Source organism: Phalangium opilio, unplaced genomic scaffold (assembly GCF_054372755.1).
Source record: "Phalangium opilio isolate 3A_F unplaced genomic scaffold, DU_Popi_V2 ptg000387l_1, whole genome shotgun sequence".
Classification (NCBI taxonomy): Eukaryota; Metazoa; Arthropoda; class Arachnida; order Opiliones; family Phalangiidae; genus Phalangium; species Phalangium opilio.
This window is the reverse complement of record NW_028324233.1, coordinates 161,992-184,309: the sequence shown is the minus strand read 5'-3', so window position 1 is coordinate 184,309 and position 22,318 is coordinate 161,992. Positions and strand designations below refer to the sequence as shown.

The window sequence follows — 22,318 nt, the reverse complement described above, 5'->3', positions numbered from 1 at the left end:
AGATCCTCCCCCTCACCAGGACCACTAGAACGCTCATCGGCTGAACCCCGAAGGGTCCCATCCGATTCTCCCAGTAGGGTGGACTCATCCATGGAAGAACAAACTTCCGAATGAGCCCCCCCCTCCCCCTCTGTGCCTAGAGCGACGCCAGAGAGCTCCACAGCGAGATCCCCCATCTCGCTATTCCCACCCCCTGCCGCAGACTCGGCTACAGTGGTTTTAGTGGCTTCCGTGTTCTGAAGGAGTTTGAAGGAACCCTTGTCCACTCCAGTGTAGCCCACGAAGCCAGCATTCTTAATGGCGTCCAGCGAGGAGCCATCAATGGACAGTACCCAGTATCGCACTGCCCTGTCCACGTATGTCCGAATGCACTTCCAGTATTCGGTAGCAAAGCCATCGTTAAGGGCCTTTAGGCGCCGGAACAGCACCGCCGGCTCTTTAGTGATCTGGTCTCTGGTGCGGAACATTACCTTAAACGGCTTCTATTTACTAAGACTAGTTTCCCAAAAATCAAAATACCCGCGGGTGAATATACCTGCGATTTTACGGCAAGCGGGGCCGTAATTCCCTTCTCTTTACATTTAAAAATTATAAACCAGTTATTGGGGGTTCAAGAATATATGCCTCGCCAGTATTTTAAAATGTACATTCTCAAAACGGCTCTGGAAGATAGATTTTATGTTCGTCTCGAAATAGAACCAGGTGTTCGCGTATCGGTAGCTGGACCAATGGCTCAGTTATTTAACATTCCCGAAGAGGGAGAATTTTTTCAACACAGTCATTCGGGAGTAGCTCTGGTAAATCCGCGATTAAGAATAATGACCCTGACAGCGGATAATAATTTTTGGACTAGCGAATACGATGTGGATAAATTTCCAGAAGACCCAAATATGGCTGACCAGCCGTATTTACCCGGGTCTCAAGCCAGACGAGTTGATAATTTCGCGTGCGAGATTCCTCCCGGGGTATATTATCATATTAGCGATGTTTTAAGTGCTATGAGTGAAGCCATGTCGCCGACGCATAGAAAAAGTCTAAAATTTGCGCAGAATGTAGATGGAACCGTCACGGTTTCAAAACTGAACGATACGGTCTCAATTTTGTTTCCCAAAACAACACCCGGACGAGGACTGGGACGATTGTTAGGTTTTAGTAGTGATCAATTGGATCGGTATATCAATAACGAGACGTCGGAGTATCCCGCGGATATCATGAGAGGCGTCGATGCCATGTTTGTTTATACCAATATTATCCGTCAACAAGTAGTGGGTGGTGGTCAAGCCCCTCTGCTACGTTTCATAAAAATGCCGGCTTTTTCGCTGCTAGACGAGGAGAACCAGGAAATATTTAATAATATCGATTTTTATCCAATTTCAACTAGCGATATACAAGAAATTGAAATTGAATTGAAATCCGATTACGGGGAAAATATCCCGTTCAATGTAGGCAAGGTATATATTAAACTGTACTTTAGGCGTCGACGTCAATAGAACAGGAGCAATGGTACCTAATAGATACACTCTGTATTTCCAAAGAGGATCGTCCCTACCGGCTTTACACGCGAACGTTTTCCAATCCGGAGGTCGTTTTAGTGTGGGCGGCATTTTTAATTCTTTATTGCGCAAAATTACACCCTTTATTAGGCCGGCTCTTAGTACGTTAGCGTCCGAAGCTGTTGGTTTGACAGGCCGAGTCATTAGCGATGCTCAAAACTCCGCCATATCGCCTCGAGAATCTATCAAGAGAAATGTCAAACAATCTATCAATTCCCTACTACATAAAGGGGTGGATCGCATTGTAAATACTCAGAGTGGAACGGGCCGAAAAAGAAAGAGGACTGCTAAAACAAGCCCTAAGAAACGTCTTAAACGTCGCACTAAACGCGATTTTCTAGACTAAACATGTCGACCTACGAAAGCGTTCTCTCCGATTTTGAAATCTTTGAAAAGCCGGTAGTCAACAATAATATTATCGGAACTAAAACAACCGCTCATTATCCAATTGCCCTGCTAACTTATGCTAAATATGTAGAATTTATCATTCCCCCTTCTAACAATTACCACGATTTGACTAAAACTCTTTTGAGACTGAAATTCCGTCTTTTACATAGCGATGGCACTGTCGTTCCTGCGGCGGAGAAAAAAGTTTCGGTGACAAATTTAATAATTGCCTCGCTCTTTTGTCAAGTAGAATTATTTCTTAATGGCGTCGCGGTCCAGCAACCTAACAACATGTTCCCATATATGGCCTATTTTAAAGTTCTTTTAAATTATGGGCAAACGGCGGCCAACTCGTGGCTAACTGCTATGCTATATTATTTGGATACTATTATTGAGCCGGCCACGGCTTTAGAAGACGCCCATATCGATAAAGAAGATAATGGTATCGGGCGTCGAAGTCAACGCGTTGCAAAATCAACAACGTGCGACGTGATTGGCGAATTATTTCTGGATATGTTTAAAACGCCCAAATTTTTACTAGATAATATCGAGGTTCGTATTAGATTGCATCGCAGTTCTTCGGATTTTGCTATTATTCACAATGAGCAGGGCAAAAATTATAAGATTGACTTAACGGAATGTACCTTGTTTACGCGTGAGATTGAAGTGAATCCCGAATTACAACTAGCCCACGCGCATATGTTAAATTCGGGAATAAACGCTCGCTACGAAGTAAACTCGGTTGTTATGAAAAATGTCTTAATAACTGCCGGAACGCAAGATTATATTAGGGACAGCTTGATTTCAGGGCAATCACCATCGCGAACTGTCGTCGCTTTTGTTGCTAATAGTAAATTTGTGGGGGACGCCACTTCTAACCCCCTGGACTTCCAACATTTCAATCTCGATTTCATGCAATTTACTTTAAACTCTCAAAATTATCCCGATATACCTTTCACGCCTAATTTTACCGATAATCAATACGTTAGATGTTACAACACCTTATTCGAGGGGCTCGATACATTAGGTCTAGATCGAGGCAATCTTATTTCTTACGATTTATACAAGAAGGGCTTTTTTATCGTCGTCTTTGATCTGAGTAGAGGACATCTCGCGTCCTTAGGTTTAAATTCCATGCCCCAGACTGGTAACTTGAGATTATCGTTGAGATTTAGCACTCCGTTAGCCGAAAACGTCACGTGCATCGTCATGGCTGAATTTCCAAACAATCAATTAATTATATCGAAAAATAGAGAAATTATTTATAATCACCCCAACGTATAAAAGACGAATATCTTTAAAAGACAATATCAGTCGCGCGTCAACATGCATCAAATCCACACCGTCACGTCAAAGCTCGACATATGCGTCATTGAGTCAATTGAACCTAAAATCTTAGTTCAAAGATCGGATACGCGTACAAAAACTACATTAAAACTTAACGCTTGGTACGCTTTGTTTCGGTTTCAAAATGAAATTACCGCCTTTCTCGAGGGAAAAACGCCTCGCTATCATATCTGGTTGCCCGTCAAGGAGCGCATCAAACTGGAATGCTTTGTCAATTCGAAAGAGGAACGGCTAATCGATCTTCGATACTACGAACGAGGCAGCGGCAGTCGTTATTTTCTGAACTTTAGCACTTGCGAAGGATTCAGCTTGGACAAAACAGGGTGGCAGACTTTGCTCAATTTAAAGCCGCTTATTGACGAGACTCTCAAGGCTAAAGGAATAGCTGTCTGTCGCATGCGTGAATTAATTTTAAACGAGCTCACCACTACTTTGTTCGACGTCACTTCCACCTGCGCCAACGTCGAGTGTCGGAAACAAATCTGTCACTCTCAAAGCTGCTCGGAATTTGACACGAATTTCGGAGATCGAGTGGAGCGCAATTTGCACGAAGCGCTACCCCAACTGGACCGGAACAAAATTTTGCGTCAGTTTGAGGATGAAAATGGATGGCTTGATGATCAAGACGATATTTACGCTTATTTTGCCAACAATTTTACCGATTTAAAGAACGCCCTGATTTACGGCTATTGACGGATGTTTAAAAAAAATGTATTGATATATAGTAATTGCTTAACTGATATTGTTATTTTAAAATACCTTTGTGGATAATAAATAAAGTTGTTTATTGGGAAAACATTTTAGTCGTTATTTACACTCGTTAAGATATGGATGCTAAAATTAAAAAAATTTATTACGACGTGGCAAATCCAGCCGCTTATGGGTCACTAGCCAGGTTACAAAAGGCTTTACCGGGTGTGTCAAAAGCCCAACTAGTCACCTTTCTCGAGAAACAACCCGCCTACACAAAGCATAGGTTTCGGCGCTTCCGATTCAAGACCAATCAAGTGTACGCTTCGAGCATGGACGACGTTTTTCAAGCTGATCTGATGGATCTACCAAAATTGAAACGCTTTAATAAAAATGTTCGGTACGTCCTGTGCGTCATTGATGTCCTAAGCCGCTACGGCTGGACAATACCTCTTAAAAACAAAACATCTGGCGAGGTCATTGAAGCTTTTAAAACCATATTTCGAGAGAGGATTCCGTTGAAAATATACGCCGACTTTGGTGGCGAGTTTAGTTCCCGCAACTTTGATTCCTTTTTGAAGCGCAACAATGTGCAAATACATTTTGCCCGGAGTCAACACAAAGCCAGTTTAGCCGAGCGTTTTATAAGAACAATTAAAGAGCAGATTGCCCGGGTTATTACGGCCACGGGAAATAAAAATTACGTTAAATATTTACCTTTAATTACTCGGGCGTATAATAAACGGATTCATTCAACTACCGGAATAGCGCCGGCTAATGTTAATATAGACAACGAATCAATCATTTGGAATAAATTGTACGGTAAATCTAACGGAATTAATCGATACGCACCGAGATTTAAAATTGGTGACCACGTGCGTTTGTCCATAGCCAGTCGAGTTTTTCGAAAAATTAGCTCTGGTGTGACCTTTACTGACGAAATATTTCGCGTTGTTGACGTCATTCCAAGATCTCCACCCGTGTATCGCGTAGCCGATTTGAAGGGAGAAGAAATTCTGGGCGTTTTTTACGCCGCCGAATTGCAAAAAGTCTCGTTACCCGAGACGGGACTCGTCAAGACTAAATTATGAACACTTCGCAAATAAACGCTCTTTTAACTTGCGACAAAAGGACGCGACCCTATTACCTGGGTTGCTTCCCGGTAGATAGGCTACCAGACCGACCGAAACAACGCAAATTTTGCTTCATATTTAACAATGAACCATCTGGCCAGGCTGGACAGCATTGGATAGCGTGTTATTGCAGCAATGACACGGTGGAAATGTTCTGCACATACGGAAATTCACCGCGATACTATAAAGTTAATTTAAAACAATACGGAAAACGAGTTGTTTACAACAAGCATCAAATCCAACACCCTTATTTTCAACTGTGTGGTCTGCATTGTTGTTTATACCTAACATTAAGGGCCGATGGAATCTCAAGGAAGACGATATTAGACGCCATCTATGATCATAATCTTAAACTTAACGATTTTGTCGCTTTATTATATTTATCTTTACATTTAAAAAAACATGTACACAGATATTGTTCGCAATAAAACAATTTTTATTTTGTCTAAATATTACATTTAATTAATATCGCGCCATTTATTGTGCCTCTTTCTCCTCTCGTTAGATGGAACCAGCGGTCCTAAGTTTTGAAGTTCATCTTTTTTCTTCCGAGGCTTTTTTTGTTTTTTTTTCTTCTGCTTGGCAGAGGCTCTTTCAAACAGGTTTTCCAGGTCCGTTAAACTTTCCGCGTTGTCTTCTGGTATATTTTCCTGTTCATCGACGACTTCTTCTTGAAAATTGCCGTCGTCATTGCGATTTGCATATCCAACAGCGCCTTCTTCTTCTTCTACCTCTCTTTTTGGCGTGAAAAATGTTTTTTGCAAACTTTTTGCCAAAATTTCAGCTTGACGCTTAACCAAATCGCCAACATAGGTTGGCCCAAATTGCTGGTAAAGTTCATCAGGTGTAGGGGTTCCGGCTTCGCTTTTTAAAACTCTCTCCCGAGGCTTAATTTTATAGCGTGGCGGCGTGGTAAAAGCGCTACCTGAGGAGCTGAAGGAGGGAGATGACGTGGCAGAACTTAGCCATGAAGATTGTTTTTTTCGAGGCGGCGTTTTAGGGGTGGGCAATAATGGCTGTGTAGACGCGGTGGCAGTCGCCATTGAGGGCATCGTGACTTCGAATTTAGGTAAGGGGATTTTTTTCTCGATACTTAAATATTTATTAAAGGCGTCTAAATATTTATATAGTTTATCACGGGCGCTTAATGGCGATTTTAAAATATCATCAATCTCTCGGTCCAAGGTTGAATGTTCTTGCGCCGCCGTTGAAGTAACGGCACTAGCACCATTTGTTTCATAGTTTAGCCGCTATTGCTTGGACAATTGAGGGCAAGATTGCGGCAAGCAACGTCGTGAGAAATCCACCTGATTGCTGCAAGAGCAACTTCTTTTTGCTTTTCTGCGACAAGGTACTAGATCCTAATTGTCTAATAATTTTCTTGTACTTGGCCAATCTTTTTTTACGGTCTTTACTTAAAAAGATGCCCCCGCCTTTTAAATTCTTACAAATTGTTTGAATGCTTTTTAATTGAGGCGTGCTACTATTGTTCAAGAGTGTACGCCGTTTTTTACAGCTAGTTTGTCGTAAACTTTGTAAATAAGGGACAAATTTGGCAAATATTGATGAGGGACGCGCTACTACGAGGCGAGAACGTTTTCCTGATCGACGTTTAACGCACGGCGCCATTATTCAAATGACAATTAAATTTAATCGACATAGACATACATAGGCCCCTCGTGAGGTAGAACTCGAGATCTGAGCCGTAAGTTGTCCGGAGTTTCTTGTTTTAAATCAATTAACAAATAACTATAGGGTTCTTTAGTGGCTAGCCTGTACGCATCCGTAATACGTTTCGGATTATCGGGGCGAATCTGTTGGGCTATTATTATAAAATACGAAGAGTTTTGGGAAATTATTCGCGACTGGCTACCTTTAGGAAACAGTTGTTGCGTAATAATAATGACCGTATAGCCTAAATGACGCGACGTCACGCACACTAAATCGGCAATATGAGTTTGCTTAAATAGCTGACTAGCCAAATCATCTAGTACCAAGTAGGAATCGCGATGAGTTTCCCAAAATTCCGGATCGGCGGTGGGTAATCCTTGAATAAATTGAATTCCCGGAATTAATTGTTTCAATTTCTCATAGTTTGGTTGCCAGGCCGCGTAGCAATAAATAACCTGTTTATGCGGCGGGTCGAACATAAGTTGATGATTTTGCAATAAGTTACTTAAAAGAAAGCTTTTTCCCGCTTGCGTCGGTCCCACAATTAGAAACTGGGCGGGTGTTTGGAACTTTAAAGAATGCGAGACTGACTCGGCTGGATTCATCTTGATTAATAAACATTTTTATTTTAATTAACAGTTTATATATATAATATATATAAACAAAAATACAATTAACCCAAAGCCCAAAGACCCTTAATAAACACAAATTAGAAAATATTTAAACAATATAAACGAAACCCTTTTACCCAAAAAAAAATCCCCTATTAAGTAATTGTTTTTTTAAAAAGTTTCTCTTCTAATTCCAGACAACGCTGGCGGAAGCGTTGGGCGTTGAGGAGGTTAAAGTTGACGCGCGACTCGGAGGGTGGTAGGATGTAAACACGCACTACAGAAGCAAACACGACGGATGGATGCGCACGCGCACTTTTTCGGTTCCCGACCGCTCTTCGTTGGTGGTTGGGCATGTCTGAACCAGATGGTCGCAAACATCCGTGCCCTCGTTGGTCAGGAAGTCGGGAAACCCTTGCCGCAGTGGTTTGTTGTTGCACGGTTTTTTGGAAACCATCGCGCACGATGGACTGTGCTTGCGATGCTCCCTGGATGGACTGTCCGTGCAACGCCACTGATACAAGGTGATGCCGCAAAAGGCGCAGCGCGTCGTCTGTGTTTCTAAATCTGCAAGATAGAAACCGTCTTTGGCCAGGGCTTCGATGGGAACGCAAGATTCCCACAAGCCCTCGAAAGTATGTCTTCGCCTAGCCTCGTAATTCATGCGCGAGAGATGTTGAAGCGGATGCTGACTCTTTAAAACCGTACGGTCGACTGGTTGTCAAATCCGCGTTCAACACTCTTTTGTCCGAGGTTCGGCGAAACTTCTTGGTGAGCTTAACGGTCTCCAACTGCAGCTTGTATTTATCCCGTTTAAAATTAAAGGGGACATTGACTATCACTTCCTTTTCCGGATTCATCGCCACACTTTCAAAGGTTTCAAAGTCAATTTTTTCCAAATTTTCTCGATTTAAAGTTAGGCCTTTAATTTTTTTGACTTCTTTTCCTTTGCTAGTGCGAAACGAGTAACTTTTCGCGCCGGTACTACAAAAGGAAGTTATATAATCACCGTCGAGTTCATCCGCCCAGCAACCGATATGATTGCCGGTGGGAATGTTAAATTCTCCCGGTAGATGGCGGTAGATTATTGAGTCAGTGTCACAATACAAGGCTGCGCGGTCTAATTTAAGCAGCATCTTGTTCAATTCGAGTCGCCCGTAGCACGAGACAAAACTACCCACGATGGCCGACCCCAGTTTGTAATCCGAAACGTAATCGCTTTTGGCTTTGTACGATAAGAGAGCGATTGACTCCGTAATTGGCCGCAAATCGACTAGTTCCAGAGTGTAATCGCTCGCGTATCGTATCAATTCGTAATAGTTGTTAATAAAGATGCTGCGAATCTTTCCCGTGTTCAACGCCATGCGACCCCATAAAGAATTTAAATTAATTTTTGCGATATTCCGCAAAGAAGGATTTGATTGAATATCCGCAACGGTTAGCGAGAGCTTTTCATTCTTGTTTATATCGGCAATATACGCTTCTTTTTGCAGAGGCGTTTGCGCGTGAGCTGGAAATCCGGAATTCTTCACTTTCAAGGCGATAAAATCAGTCATGTACTGCGAGAAGAAGTATTCCTTTTTGGGATAGTGGTAAACTTCGAATATATCGAGGAGTTTATAACCATGTTCCAAAGCGGCATAGACTTCGACCGTTGGCCAGACTGATTCGAAGGCTCGTTCATTGACAGTGTGATCGCAGATTTCCGCTCGCAGTTCTAAACACGTGCGACAGAGGGCGTAGGCTAATTTACCACCGCTGCGGAAGGGAATTAAGGGGATGTGAAGATCTTGGGGGGCCAACAGGCGACATTTCATAACGCCAAAATACCACCCTGGCGATTTGTCAAAATCTCTGTTGTAAATAATGGGGTGGCCGCTAGGGTAGGGAAAATCGCGACAGACTTTCGGATACAAAGAAATAATATCCTTGTAGAAAATTTTCTCCTCGCCTTGCACGTGGCAGTTGAGAACAAAATTTTCCGTTCGTCCCCCATAGAGAGCGCTACGAGCTGATATTTGTTGCCGGAAAGTTAAACTTTTGCAAAAGGCCTTGGCTTCGGCGTTTTCTTTTAAAAGCTTAAAAAAATGACACTCAAATATGGAGGTATACTCATAGCCGGGCATATTCTCTTTAATAAAAAGCTCTCTATCTAGAGTCCGTTCGTACAGAAATCTGTTGCTAGCCTTGAGCTGGTTATTGTAGACATTTAGTTTTTGACATGGACAACCGTGAAAGTAGCAACCGTGGAAATCAAAGATTTTGGGCGGAGTTTGACTGTAGCCATCGACTAAATAGCGACCCACGCGATATTCTCCCCCGTAGCTTAAAGCAGTACGCAATTTTATATTTTCAGTTTTCTCCACCCAAGCGAGATATTTTAAGCTAATTTGACTATGATTAAATTTTGCGTTATAGCCAGTAGAAGGAACGATACCCATGCTGTAAGGTTTATAGTAGTTGTTAAGATAAATAGTGGTTAGAGCACCCGCCAAAGTGATATTTTTTAAGCAGAAAGGGTCTAATTTGGTTAGATCAACGTAGATTTTTCTAAAAGCTTCGACGCCTTGTCTTAGGACTCGGACATCTTGAATGCAATATTTAATAAGCTCCTCTTTGATATTGTAAATAGATCCTTCCATTGACGCGTACCAAGTTTGAAAATCTCGATAATCATTGGCCTTCATCTGAGCCACGTTAAAATACGAAGTTTCAGGGATGACGCCAATGTAATTCAAATTTTCTTCGGTATGAAAATCAAACGGGAAGAATACTTTCGCCACATCGCCGAGGCTAAACATGCTGGTGAAATTACGCAAAGGCTGACTAATATAGTTAAAGCTATTGAGAAACCTAATTTGCGGTCCCTCGAGATGAATTATGAGAATTTTACTGCCGTCAAAAATAACGGCAGGGGTGACGTGTCTACGAACTAAAGCGTTAAGAATTAAGAAGTTATCAAAAGCTTTCACGTAATGAGCGACGACTTGGGTGTTAGTAAAGCGCGGTTGATACGTTTTACGTTTTTGTCCAGTCAAAACTACCTGTTCTACGCTAAATAAATAATTTAAAAATTGCTCGACGCAATTGGCCCCGTAAAAAATTTTGGTTTCAAAGCCAGCTTCAGTCTGCATGTCGCAAACTAGTAAAATGGGGACGTGGATATTATTTCTGAGAATAGTCTCAATGTCGTAATAAATAAACCGCTAGGCTTTCATTTTGGTTTCCAAAGGCATAACAAAATGGTCGCCAGGCGGATGGACTATTTTACATTGAGAACATTCCGGATTGCAGTCGTGATCGTCCCCCATCAGCCGCCCACACTCTAAACATCGTTTCTGACTATCGCAGGTGCCATTAAGAACATGAGTGTCGAAGCAGGGGCCGGGGAAGAAATAGCGGTGGCATTTGTCACAGCGTTTTAAAACGTCCTCGCTGGTCGAATGAAAAGCTTCTCCTTGGCAGCGGAAACAGATATAGGGTTTCGGATCCTCGGGACATTTATGCTCTTTTAACAATTCGTATTTATAAAACGATTTTAAGCATAAATCGCAAGAGATACAGCCGCCCATCATACCGTGCCAAGTTTTAGCGGGGTGGATATGATCGCCAATTTTTAAGAGATAAATAAATTTAGGAGCTTGGGGTCCTTTGAAGAATATGGTAAAATTATTCGCAGCATCAACTATTACAATCCGATAATGGGGAGCTAAATAATTTTGAAATTTTTGAATATCTTCTAGAGTAACGAAACCTTAGGGGACGTCGGCTTTTCGGTGCAAGATTTTTGCAATATTACCCACAAGGGCGCTATCGCGTTTCAGTTTTTTAAAATTGTTCTGATTAAAGGGCGGACCTTGCTTATTTTGTTGATAAAAATTGCGATCGGCCAGCTCTTTACCCAGAACTAAACTCCGCGCAAAACAGAGATTATCATTGTTCTCCATAAAAATAAATTGGTTATTTTGTTTCACAAAATAATCTAAATTAACAAAAGTTCTATTTTTTATGGCTTTATAATAAGTCCCTATATTAGCGTCGAGGTTTAAAAAAATTATATCAAACTGAAAATCCTCGCCATTAACTAGATTGCGTTACTCTATAGATTGTGTGCATAATTCGTTTACTGGTGAATTTGTCAATTTTTATAAATTTAATATTAATGGGGGTCGTCAACCCGGGGGAGCTTAAAACAAATCGAACCCGATTATACCCTGGATTCTCGGCTACTAATTTGCGTATAACTTCGTCGAGAATTTTTCGAAAAATTCGAAATAAATCTCGCGTTGGGATGTCATCCAAATTTTTGAAAGCTATACGCAAATCGATTTGTTTACAATGCCATTTGCGACTCGTTTTGTCTAGCTGCCGCTCAATTGAGTAGTACCGGTTTACCTGCGCGTGTTCCTCCCTATCACTGCCCTCCGAGTCGGTGCCGCTGCTGCTGCTACTGCTGCTCATTTTTTGAATTTCTATCAGAAATAAGAAATTAGAAAAAACTTGGCTTGCAGATTCATTGTTAAATAGATACGTACTTTGCTGGGAGGCTGTTGTTTGGCCTCTTCGTCTTGTTTGACGGTCTCCACCAGCTTCTTGAAGGCGTTAAGGAATTTAACGCCTTCTTTGTTGTTTTTTTTAAAACTATTTTCAGTCTTTTGTGGTTACACTCCCAGACCTTATCAGGCTGGGAGTTTCTAATATCGAAAAATTTATAGACTGCCGCGTCTATAAAGTAATCCCCCTGGCGTGGGGGGAATTTAGTTTCGTAGTACTGCCCTTCCTTCTAACGCGAAAGGAGCCCTCAATACCACTGGACCCGACAATATTTTTCTGCAGGACGTCCTGCACAAAGCTTTCGTCGTCCGAGTCCAGCAGTATTTCGATGGGTTCTGGCTTCAGGAACTGGGTGATGGTTCTTTTTCCACTGCTGGTAGAAGGGGCTGCAAAATCTTCTTGCGACGACGGCGGTGAATTAAGGAGCGATTGTGATAGAGACTGCGATTCTTGATACTTGTTCATGGTGGCAAGTTAGATTGTGAAAATCCAATGCCGATGCTCCAGCTTTTATACCAAAATCTCAGGGCCATTTTTTTAGAATACAGGCCCAGACATGGTTTTTTTTTTATAAAACCACCTTATTTTACTTTTATTAAGTGTATCAACAAGCGATTTGTTAATTTAACCTTAAATGCATTTTTTATTGACGAGTTGATACTGGAGATTATGAAGGATATTAGCGTAGATACGCATATAAAAAATACCTCTATAGTTTAATATTAATATACGTTTATTCATATTTAAATCATTTTAAAAATAATTTCACTTCCTCCCAAAATAATTACTTTTAACCTTCATCAAAAAAGTTTCCTATAAGGAAATCTTATGCATATTATTCAAATTATATTATTCAAATCACGCCCAGACAGGCTCAAACAAAATTTGCATACCAATAAAAAACCTACCCCCTCAACCTTCTGTCAAGGTAACTCCTTCTTAACCTTCGCGCATAAATTTTTAATATCACACGATCTTATTTGAATTATTTAAATCGTGACTAGACAAGTTTTGCATATAGAAAAATAAACCTAGACCTTGGAGAGATTTCTCATTCTATGAATATATACCTAATTAACTTTTTTCCTAATTATCGAAAAAATAGTTTCTTAAGAATCTTGAAAGCTAGACACTATTAGATTTAACCTCCATAATTTACTATATAAGCCCCGTGTTTCAAGGTGAAAGTTATCAGTTGTTTAACTTCTGTTACTTAAACACCAATCCCAACCACTTTAAGATGTCTTTCTCTACCGCTCCTCGATTACCCGCCCTGTCGTTTGTCAAAATTCATCCGGCATCGCTTACTCCTCGTCGTGCCACTCCCCAGTCGGCCGGACTGGACTTATATTGTCCAGTAGATACCGTGATTGAACCGCATGGTATCAAAATCTTGTCGACCGGGTTAGCCGTTATGCTACCGGCGAACAGCTACGGTCGCATTGTCGGCCGTAGTAGCTTAACGGTCCAAGGGCTGTTTGTCGCCGAAGGGATTATAGGTATGTTTATTAGTTATTATATAATGCCCAACAGTATAATATTTCTAAAGAATAACAATAGACGCCGACTATCGGGGCCCCCTGAAAGTGGTCATAGCCAACGTAGGGGAAACCCCCTACACTGTCCGGCGGGGCGATAGAGTTGCCCAATTAATAGTTACACCGGTGCTATTGTTAAGGCCGGTGGAAGCAGCGGTAAATAACTTTAGTTTTAATTTAGGATTCAGCGTGTAACACGTTTTATATGTTTTTTCTAGAATCTAACCCCAACGCTTCGTGGGAGTGGGGGGTTTGGCTCGACTGGTGTCTAGTCATTTTTTAATGGTGGTGGGTTCTTTTGTAAATATCTTTGTTATTATTATACATGTCTTTTTGCTAGTTATTGTATATACTTTATGTTATTAAAAATTTTTATTTGTAAATTTGTATTTTCTTTTCAGACTTATAATTATAGGCTTTTTGTACTAGCTATTTAAATATCATTTACTATTGGAACCCTCCCAATATGCTGTGCCGCATTTTCTTTTTTTGTTTACGGGTTCATTGTTAACGTTTCATTAACTCTTTACGAAATCGAGCCCATTACTAGCAGGCCAGCGATGAATATAGTTTAAGTTTTGGTTTGAGTTAAGACGATGACGTCATGGGGTTTGAAAATAGCCTGTAAGAGCTCGGGCCAGTCCGGACTTGTCTGAAAACTTTGGTTTGAAACCAATCTAGGGTTGGAAGTTTGGTTGGAGTTGGGTGGATGGCGGTCATCTTGGATCCGTGGCTATCTGTATAGTCCCTACTACTGACGCGTGGACGGCTTCAGTGGGCGTGTTGCGCCATTAGAGCAGCGCAAGATAGAAATCTTGCTGGGTGTGTTCCAGTTTTTTGAGGAGAGTCTTTGCGATTTTAACGGCAGACTCAGCCTTGCCGTTACCTCGGGGATAATAGGGTGAGGACGTCTTATGTGTAAACCCCCATAGATCTGCGAATTCTCGAAATGCCTGGCTGTTAAAGGGCGGTCCATTATCCGTCAGAACGGTTTCCGGGATACCATACCGAACAAACTGGCGTTTGCAGATTTCGACCACGGTGTCCGCGTGGCTATCCGGGAGGGGATCTAGCTCCCAAAAGTCTGAGTAAGTGTCAACAGAGATGAGATATTTTCTCGAGTTCGCGTCGATCATGAAAAGATCCATGGATATATTTTGGCATGGCAATTCCGGGAGAGGTAGAGGCAGCAGTGGTTCCTTACACTGCGCTCGTTGAAATTCATTGCAGGTGTCGCATTTGGTGACGAGGTCCCGAATGTTTTCTTCCATGCCCGACCAGTATACGGCTTCTCTAGCTTTGAGCATGCAGGCGGCCACGCCAACATGACTAGCATGGAGTATGTCCATAGTTGCCGCGTGCATCGACATTGGAATGACCACCCGAGGGCCTTTGTAGATTATTCCTTGATGAAATGTGAGCTCCACGAAAAGAGTAATTTACACGGATCTCTGGTGGGATTTTAGCCATGCGGCTCGGGAAGAACCACACGTCGTATCTCCAATCCAGTCCAACTCTGTTTAATGGTCCTGTACTTCTTTAGGGATGATAAAAGGTCACGAATTTACGCAAATGCCAGCGTTTGAGAAATACAAGCCAGAACTAATCGGTCCAGTGCCCGGTTGTGAAGAATTTGAGCTTGCCTCTGAGGAGTATTTTGGGTCCATCTCCAGACTGTTGACTTCGTCATTCGCGGACTCAGCTGAAACAAGTAAAATGGGACAACCCAATGACCCCACAGCAGTCGTTTACCCTGATCTCAAGTACTACTGAATACTTGAAACTAACAAGGATTATTTAGCTGCTGCGATCCTATATCAACAATTACTTGCAGAGAAACCAAAACCACAGGGGAGAGGCAGCCATCTTGGGTTATTTCCCTCGCGCCGAGAAGCACCACTAAAGGCGCGAGTCGGTAAAGAACTCGGGCTACGTCTGGCGTTGCGTCTTGGCGCCAGCGTAAATAACCTATGAAGGCGGCCTCCCACCTGTGTATTGGTTTGTCTTTAAGTATTTAATTTAGCCTAATTCAAATGAAGTTTATTAAGGTTGCATTTTAGGGTTAAGGGAATAAACGGGTTGAGAGTCATTTGAATTTTAAAATCATTCGGAGGTATTTCCTGGATGTTTCACTATGAAGATAGGCCTTATGATTGGTAGAAGAATCGATAATAAATCACTTGTGGTTCCTTTTCACCCTTAGTTTAAGAGGTCAAAATATTTGGAGGTCGCTGATTGGCCAAGTGACGTGCAAATATACAAACTAGCCTCTATTGCCTACTACAAATATTAGCTACTAGGGGTGATGTTAAATTAATAGTTTGTTATTATTAATGGTTAATTAACTAAGAAAATTTGAGAACTAATTACTCATACTCTCATTTTCACCAATAATGAATGATTAAAGCCCAAGAAAATTTTACCACCAATATTTTCAGTTGAACTAGGCCCATTTGGTTGAAGTATTGCAATGCAGTTAGTACAATCAAAAGGAAATCGGTCATCAAATGAGTATAGAACATGTTCGACTCAAAACTGATAATTCCCCGTAGAGCCATAATTAACATAACACTCATGTTCTTCGGTTCCACCACAAAATTTTGGGAACCCTGCGTCTATCTCTACCCTTAAAAACGCACCCTAAGATTAAGTTCACAAAATGTGAACTTAAAATGAGGGGGCGTGTAGCTAGGTTTTACAGGAAGTTTGCCAAACTTTCCAACCCTTTTGGGGCAAAACACAGAAAGTTCATATGACAAAATAAATAAGACAATTGTTGTAGCAAAATGTTCAATTTAATATGGTAGAGTTTTATATAAAAATATCATGAACAATCAAATTTTATTTTTGTAAAAAAATTAAAATTAAAAACAAACAAAAGGCAATTTAAAGAAACTAAAACAAGTTGACCAAATGTTGTAGAGCTACAATAGGGCTAGAAAACTCTGGTCGGTGAATTTGACTCATTATGGATCTTCTTCTCATTTTGGTTTTCTTTTCTGCGCATGAGCAAGCCTGTGTGGTCGTCCTTTATCCGTTTACTGGCTTTCAATTTGAATGAGGATTTGCGGGAAACGGATTCTTTTGAAGTACCGCTAATTTCTCGGATTTTAATCGATTAAATATTTTACGCGCCAAATAACTACGATAAGCGCATTATAATTTAAGCGCGGACGACTTCATTTTCTGCAATTTTTTCTTGGCAACAAACATTCTAACGCAGTTCTAGATTTTTTAATAATAATAATAATAATAAGCTTTAATAGGGATATTCACATTCAGATAAATCTGGTTTACAAGAGAGTCCCGACAAGTTAAATTATAATCCACATAAAAATTAAAAATTTTATTTCAAATCATTATGCATCATTTTTCAAGAAGGCTTACATTCCATTTATAAAAATTGCCCTTGTGTCTGATTTTTTAATTACTTCTGGCAAGGAGTTCCATAATTTTACGCCTCTACTTTTAGTACTTTTCTGTGTAAATTTATTTTGGGAATTTTCAACATAAAGATTATGTTCACTACCTCTGGTTATATGTTTTTTAACACCATTGAGGGCATTATGAAATATATCAATTATATAATTTGGTGCTTTACCGTTAATGATATTAAACATAAATTTCAAAATATGTAACTCCTGTCTTTTGGAAAAATCCAACCACCCAAGTTCAGACCTTGCTTCCGTAGCCGAGAATCTTTTGTCTTTTCGTAAAATACGCTTCTCGCAACTATTTTGTAATACTTGAAGTCGCTGTTGCCAAGCCAAACCCGGAGTTCAGGAGGAAAGTCACTTAGTAGGGGATCCACCCCGTACGGAAATTCTCTATATGTTTTCTATAGAAGCGTATAGAACCCTATTGAACATTATAAAAGTTCTATAAGCTCAATTTTCTCTATAGGATTTTCCATAAAGTTTTTAAAGGGCAGGTTCTAAGTAGTTTTCGTGTTCTCGGTTAAATGGAAATTTTATGGGATTTTGAAAAAGTTTCAAAAGGGTAGTTTCTAAGTAGTTTTCGTGTTCTCGGTTATATGGAAATTTTATGGGATTTTGATAAAGGTTGTAAAGGGTAGTTTCTAAGTAGTTTCCGTGTTCTCGGTTATATGGAAATTTTATGATATTTTGATAAAGGTTGTAAAGGGTAGTTTCTAAGTAGTTTTCTTGTTCTCGGTTATATGGAAATTTTATGGGATTTTGATAAAGGTTGTAAAGGGTAGTTTCTAAGTGGTTTACGTGTTCTCGATTATATGGAAATGCTATGGGATGTTGATAAAGGTTGTAAAGGGTAGTTTCAAAGTAGTTTCCGCGTTCTCGATTATATGGAAATGCTATGGCATGTTGATAAAAATTTATAAAGTGTAGGTTCCAAGTAGTCTTTTTGTTGTTGACTACATCGAAATTTTATTATATTATGATAACGTTTTCAGAATAATGCTGTGGGTTCATAATCGAACTAATATCCACTTTTGGAAACTACCGAATATAATTAAAAAATTAAGTTTCCTACTTTTCTGACTCAATATATATATAAGATGGAACTGATTTTTTAACCAATATGAAGTTATACAATAATTGAACTTTATTAAATTTCAATTTGAGTGCACTTTTACAACTGTGTTAAATAAACCACCACATATGCCTACCTAGTCACATTCTATCATATTTGGGAAATTAGCTACGTACATTTTCCCATTATAATCTAAAACAATTAGCTTTTCAACAATTAAATCCTTCACAGAATAGGCTATTATTTTCTTTGAAAGCTTAACCTTTTGACAAATTTTACCTAAAGTGCGTGATGCGTGGCCATTTTTTTTAAGTACTTTCTTAGCAAGAATGAAATGCTCTTTATCGCAGAAACATGTCTCTTTATCACTATCACAGCCACATTGTTTAATACTAACAAAACTATCAATGAAACCGTACTCTCCATCCTTAAATTGAATTCCACAATTGTTTCTGTTAGACGTACACTTTGTTGAAAAGGTTAGTCCACCTATTGTCATTTTATCATAACTAAATATTAACGCAGAGGATGAAATATCCCTATTTCTGTCAGACTCGATGGCTAGAATCTGCTTTTTATTTAATTTGCACCTCCTAGGAAGTGAATGGGCAAAAGTATTGCTTTCAATTTTAGTTATTTTCTTAAGATAGGGGTAACCTCTTAGAAGATCAAGTAAATAATCTTCTAAACATCGGCTGTTTGCGAATGCGTTTTCAGAGAGCTGCCTCATTCTTCTAAGAATTATATACTTTTCAGCTATTTGAATAGGAACTTTCTGGGTTCCATGAAAGAGTGCCATTAATTTCCCATTCATGTTTTCAAATTGGAAACATGAAACTAACCAGAGAGGTCCCCAATTTTTTGCAGTGTCTGGTAAATGTAATAGCAGGTGTATATTGTACGTCATATGTTCTCGCCCATATAACTTCTCGAATTTCTTAACAAAAAGCTCTAAATAATAACTTGCTTCATCCACCATATCTAATGTTAATTCACTTGACAGTAAAATATTTACGGCTAGTACCAAGTTAAGCCAGTGATTATAAAATTTTTCCGGCAAATGGCCTCTCAAAACATGTGGGGAATAAAAGAGTAGCCAAGACCGCCACTCATTTGCCTTCCATTGTTTTCTTTCAGTAATAGATTTTGGCAATCGGCTGATTTCATTGGGTGGCTTTAGAGTTTGAAGTGTGTTATCTAAAGCTTCAATATTTCTACCAATATAGTAATAGTTCTTGTGACTGGAAGTATCAAACCATAAACTAGCAATAGCTTTCACAACTCCTTGGCATACACAGTGCATGTAATCAACCGAAAAACCCTTCACAATATCAAAATATGAAAGTAACATTAAAATTGAAAAACCCTTTACTCCGTTAACTCGCGTTTTATTTTGAATTGAGTCTTTGGCGTCTCTTGCCATTTGTTGAGCATCTCTACTTGCCACATTCCGTTTAAATTCGTAAATTCGGCTTTGGCCATTTCCTTTTTTAACGGATGTTCCTTCATGAAGGCACCAATTGCATCCATATTTACCATTGAATTGAGTTGTGTTTTGCAATGTACAACGTGCTACAGAATCACAACAACAAGCGCCTGGAAACACTTTCACCGTTATTCTTGTTTCATTGTGATTATAAATAAAACCAAACTTCGATAACCTATTCATTTCGTCTACAAATGGCTTAAGAAAACAGTTCATCTCTGGTTTTTCGCAACCGAACCAAAGAGCAGCGAGTTGAACCGTATTATTGTCTAATTCGTTTACAGTGTATAGCAATGGCCAAATGGAGTAGCCTGATGAATGGAAAACTGGTACACCATCAGTGTTCCACGTGACTGACAAATCGTACTTCCCCATTGGTAAACTCTTATAAGCGCTTCCTAGGTTAAACGCTGGTTCTCTATTAGTTTTCATAGTTTCTGCACCTCTATCACGCTCTTGAAGTAGTGTTTGTATTTGATCCTCAATAGAAAAAACTAAAAAATAATTTCCGTTTTCCAAAGCTGATTCCACGCAGTTATAAATGTCACAGTGTTTGCAGAAGGCACTTGTTAGTCCAATATAGGAGTTACACTCTTTATTTTTGCAAAAGTGTAGTTTGATTTTGCTGCCTCAAAATGTTTATAGAATAAGAAAAGGGTACGAGGAATCTTTGACTTTTCTGGCAAGAAAAATGAGAGCAGTTTCAGAAGGGAGGCAGTAGATTCTTTACAAAGCTTGAAACGAACTATGTGGGCCATAACTAATATCAGGAATTGTTTTAAATTAACTGCAGCATCGGGATATATTTCTTCATCCTTAAAGGAAAAAAATAAATTAATAAATAAATAAATTAATTAAAAAACAAATTAATAAATATATTAAATTAATTAAAATAACAAATAAATAAATATATTAAATTAATTAAAAAAACAAATTAATAAATATATTAAATTAATTAAAAAAACAAATTAATAAATATATTAAATTAATTAAAAAACAAGTTAATAAATATATTAAATTAATTAAAAGAACAAATTAATAAATATATTCAACTAATTAAAAAAACAAATTAATAAATATATTCAATTAATTAATAAACAAAATTACTTACCAGCTCTGTAGAAACAATGGATGCGTCGTTTTCTTCCAAATTTTTGAAAGACAAAATCTATTATGGATATGTTTTCATTAGCTTAAATCCATTCTTGATAATAAGGTATATAATACAAAAGTATATAACAACTCACGTCATCATTTGTTTCTGCGTTCGAGTTAACGCTTTGTTCTTCCCAAGACGAAGTTGAATTTGATCGCCCAGAATGAACTGATGATGTGCCGGAGGACATATTAGAACTAAAATCATCATCATTCGGTCTGTCCTTAATTGTTTGGCTTCACATTTCATTTTCACTACCCATTGACAAAAAGCTACCATCCGTATCGCTAATCCGTCATTTTTTTGCTACATTTTCCGTAAAAAACTTTGTTTCATTATCCTCATCAGAACTCGATAAAATATCTTCACCCGTGTTTGTTGGCCCTGTTGTTCCAGAAAGATTTAACACGCGTTCCACATCATTTTCAATAAAAGTGTTTTTTTGACGACGTATTCTATACTCTGTCCGCCTAGGAATTCCAGATTTCTCTTCACTGTTCCATAAATATCTTTTATAAGGCATGACTATATCTGATTTCTATGCCTTGGTTGACTAACTCAACTAGTAGAATAATAGATTAAAAAACAGACAAGGCCTAGTGGCACATTGCCTTTAGATATCAACTCGCAAATCTCGTATATAATCTTGAAGGATATAACTAACCAAGCTCTAGTAGCTTACCTGTACTGAACTGATAATAAATAAATAAATAAATAACCTGTTCCTGCCTGAGCTCGATTCATAAAACACCCCTGAACCGCATGGCTACCACATATTTAGCGTATTTCCCAAGAAAATATTTCCCAACTAAATCTCCAAATTTCCCGGATTTCGAAAAAAAGGGAGTTTTTCATCGAATCAACGGCTTAGTTCGCGGAGCAGACGGCTTAACTCGTTACCTCATGACTGGCACTGGCAGCCATGTTTACAGTACTTCCCCTAAAAAAAGGACTACATAGATAATGAGAAGTTTTGCGTCCAACATCGAATACGATACAGCCTCCATGCCACGTCTATAACGGCTTTCGGCGCGCGCAACCAAGTAGAACGAGAAAAAGTAGAACTACGATGTAAAGGGAAAAAGATGAGGGGAGGCGTAACCGGTGGGTTTTTTTGGTATTTGAATACGTTCTTGAAAGGGAGAAAGGTGAACAAAGCGTACGACGACTACCATTCGGAGACTCTGAGTGGACGATTGGACGTTTAGCGGTTTAGTTTACTGTATTGTTTCTGGCGGCTCTGGCCCATTTAGCATTTGTGTTTCGTCTTTCTGATTTTGGATCTTAATTCAAGGTATGTTTTAATTTTTGTATTATTTTCGTTAACAGTATAGTTCATTATTGCAATAAGTAATCCTTTGTAAAAGCCGAAAGGGGTTAATATCTCTTGTCTTTGCAATTTTAAATTAATACGCGTTTAAGATTAGTTTTACATGCCTTATTTATTATTCTTAAGGCAAATTTTTATCAAGATATTGATCTCAGGCTAATTTCGATTATTTAATAAAATTAGTGTTCCTATCTCGGTTCCTATAGAGCTATATCAGAAACCTTAGTGTGACGTCACCCATACTATTTGCCCATAGAAGCAAAACGGTACCAAGTATGGCCACCCACTCTCAAAGCTAAGCCCGTGACGTTATACCTAGGCACTGACGTCACAACTGAGATAGCTATATAGGT

The 22,318-nt window shown here is 39.3% G+C and overlaps 2 protein-coding genes and 1 long non-coding RNA gene across 3 annotated transcripts; 1 reads left to right on the top strand and 2 right to left on the bottom strand.

Annotated features, from left to right (window-relative positions):
* Nucleotides 1-1,409: 1,409 nt before the first annotated feature.
* LOC149597149 (uncharacterized) lies at nucleotides 1,410-3,589 on the bottom strand. The gene is made up of 4 exons (XR_016379308.1): nucleotides 3,422-3,589; nucleotides 3,213-3,334; nucleotides 2,997-3,153; nucleotides 1,410-1,735 (listed from the first exon to the last, which is right to left on the bottom strand). It is a non-coding gene; the product is annotated as an uncharacterized LOC149597149 (long non-coding RNA).
* Nucleotides 3,590-4,114: 525 nt separating this feature from the next.
* Nucleotides 4,115-5,068, top strand: LOC149597148 (uncharacterized). Its single transcript, XM_089861224.1, has 2 exons — nucleotides 4,115-4,616; nucleotides 4,746-5,068. The coding sequence occupies exons 1-2, from the start codon at nucleotides 4,115-4,117 to the stop codon at nucleotides 5,066-5,068; spliced, it is 825 nt and encodes a 274-aa protein (XP_089717350.1).
* A 12,957-nt stretch (nucleotides 5,069-18,025) lies between these two features.
* LOC149597147 (uncharacterized) lies at nucleotides 18,026-20,077 on the bottom strand. The gene has a single exon (XM_089861221.1). The coding sequence runs from the start codon at nucleotides 19,909-19,911 to the stop codon at nucleotides 18,130-18,132; it is 1,782 nt and encodes a 593-aa protein (XP_089717347.1). The 5' UTR covers nucleotides 19,912-20,077; the 3' UTR covers nucleotides 18,026-18,129.
* Nucleotides 20,078-22,318: the final 2,241 nt, after the last annotated feature.

Coding starts and splice junctions, on each gene's coding strand:
- LOC149597148 (XM_089861224.1), top strand. CDS start 4,115: ATGGATGCTAAAATTAAAAAAATTTATTACGACGTGGCAAATCCAGCC. Junction 4,617..4,745: donor CAAAGCCAGTTTAGCCGAGC/GTTTTATAAGAA, acceptor CTACCGGAATAG/CGCCGGCTAATGTTAATATA.
- LOC149597147 (XM_089861221.1), bottom strand. CDS start 19,911: ATGAAAACTAATAGAGAACCAGCGTTTAACCTAGGAAGCGCTTATAAG.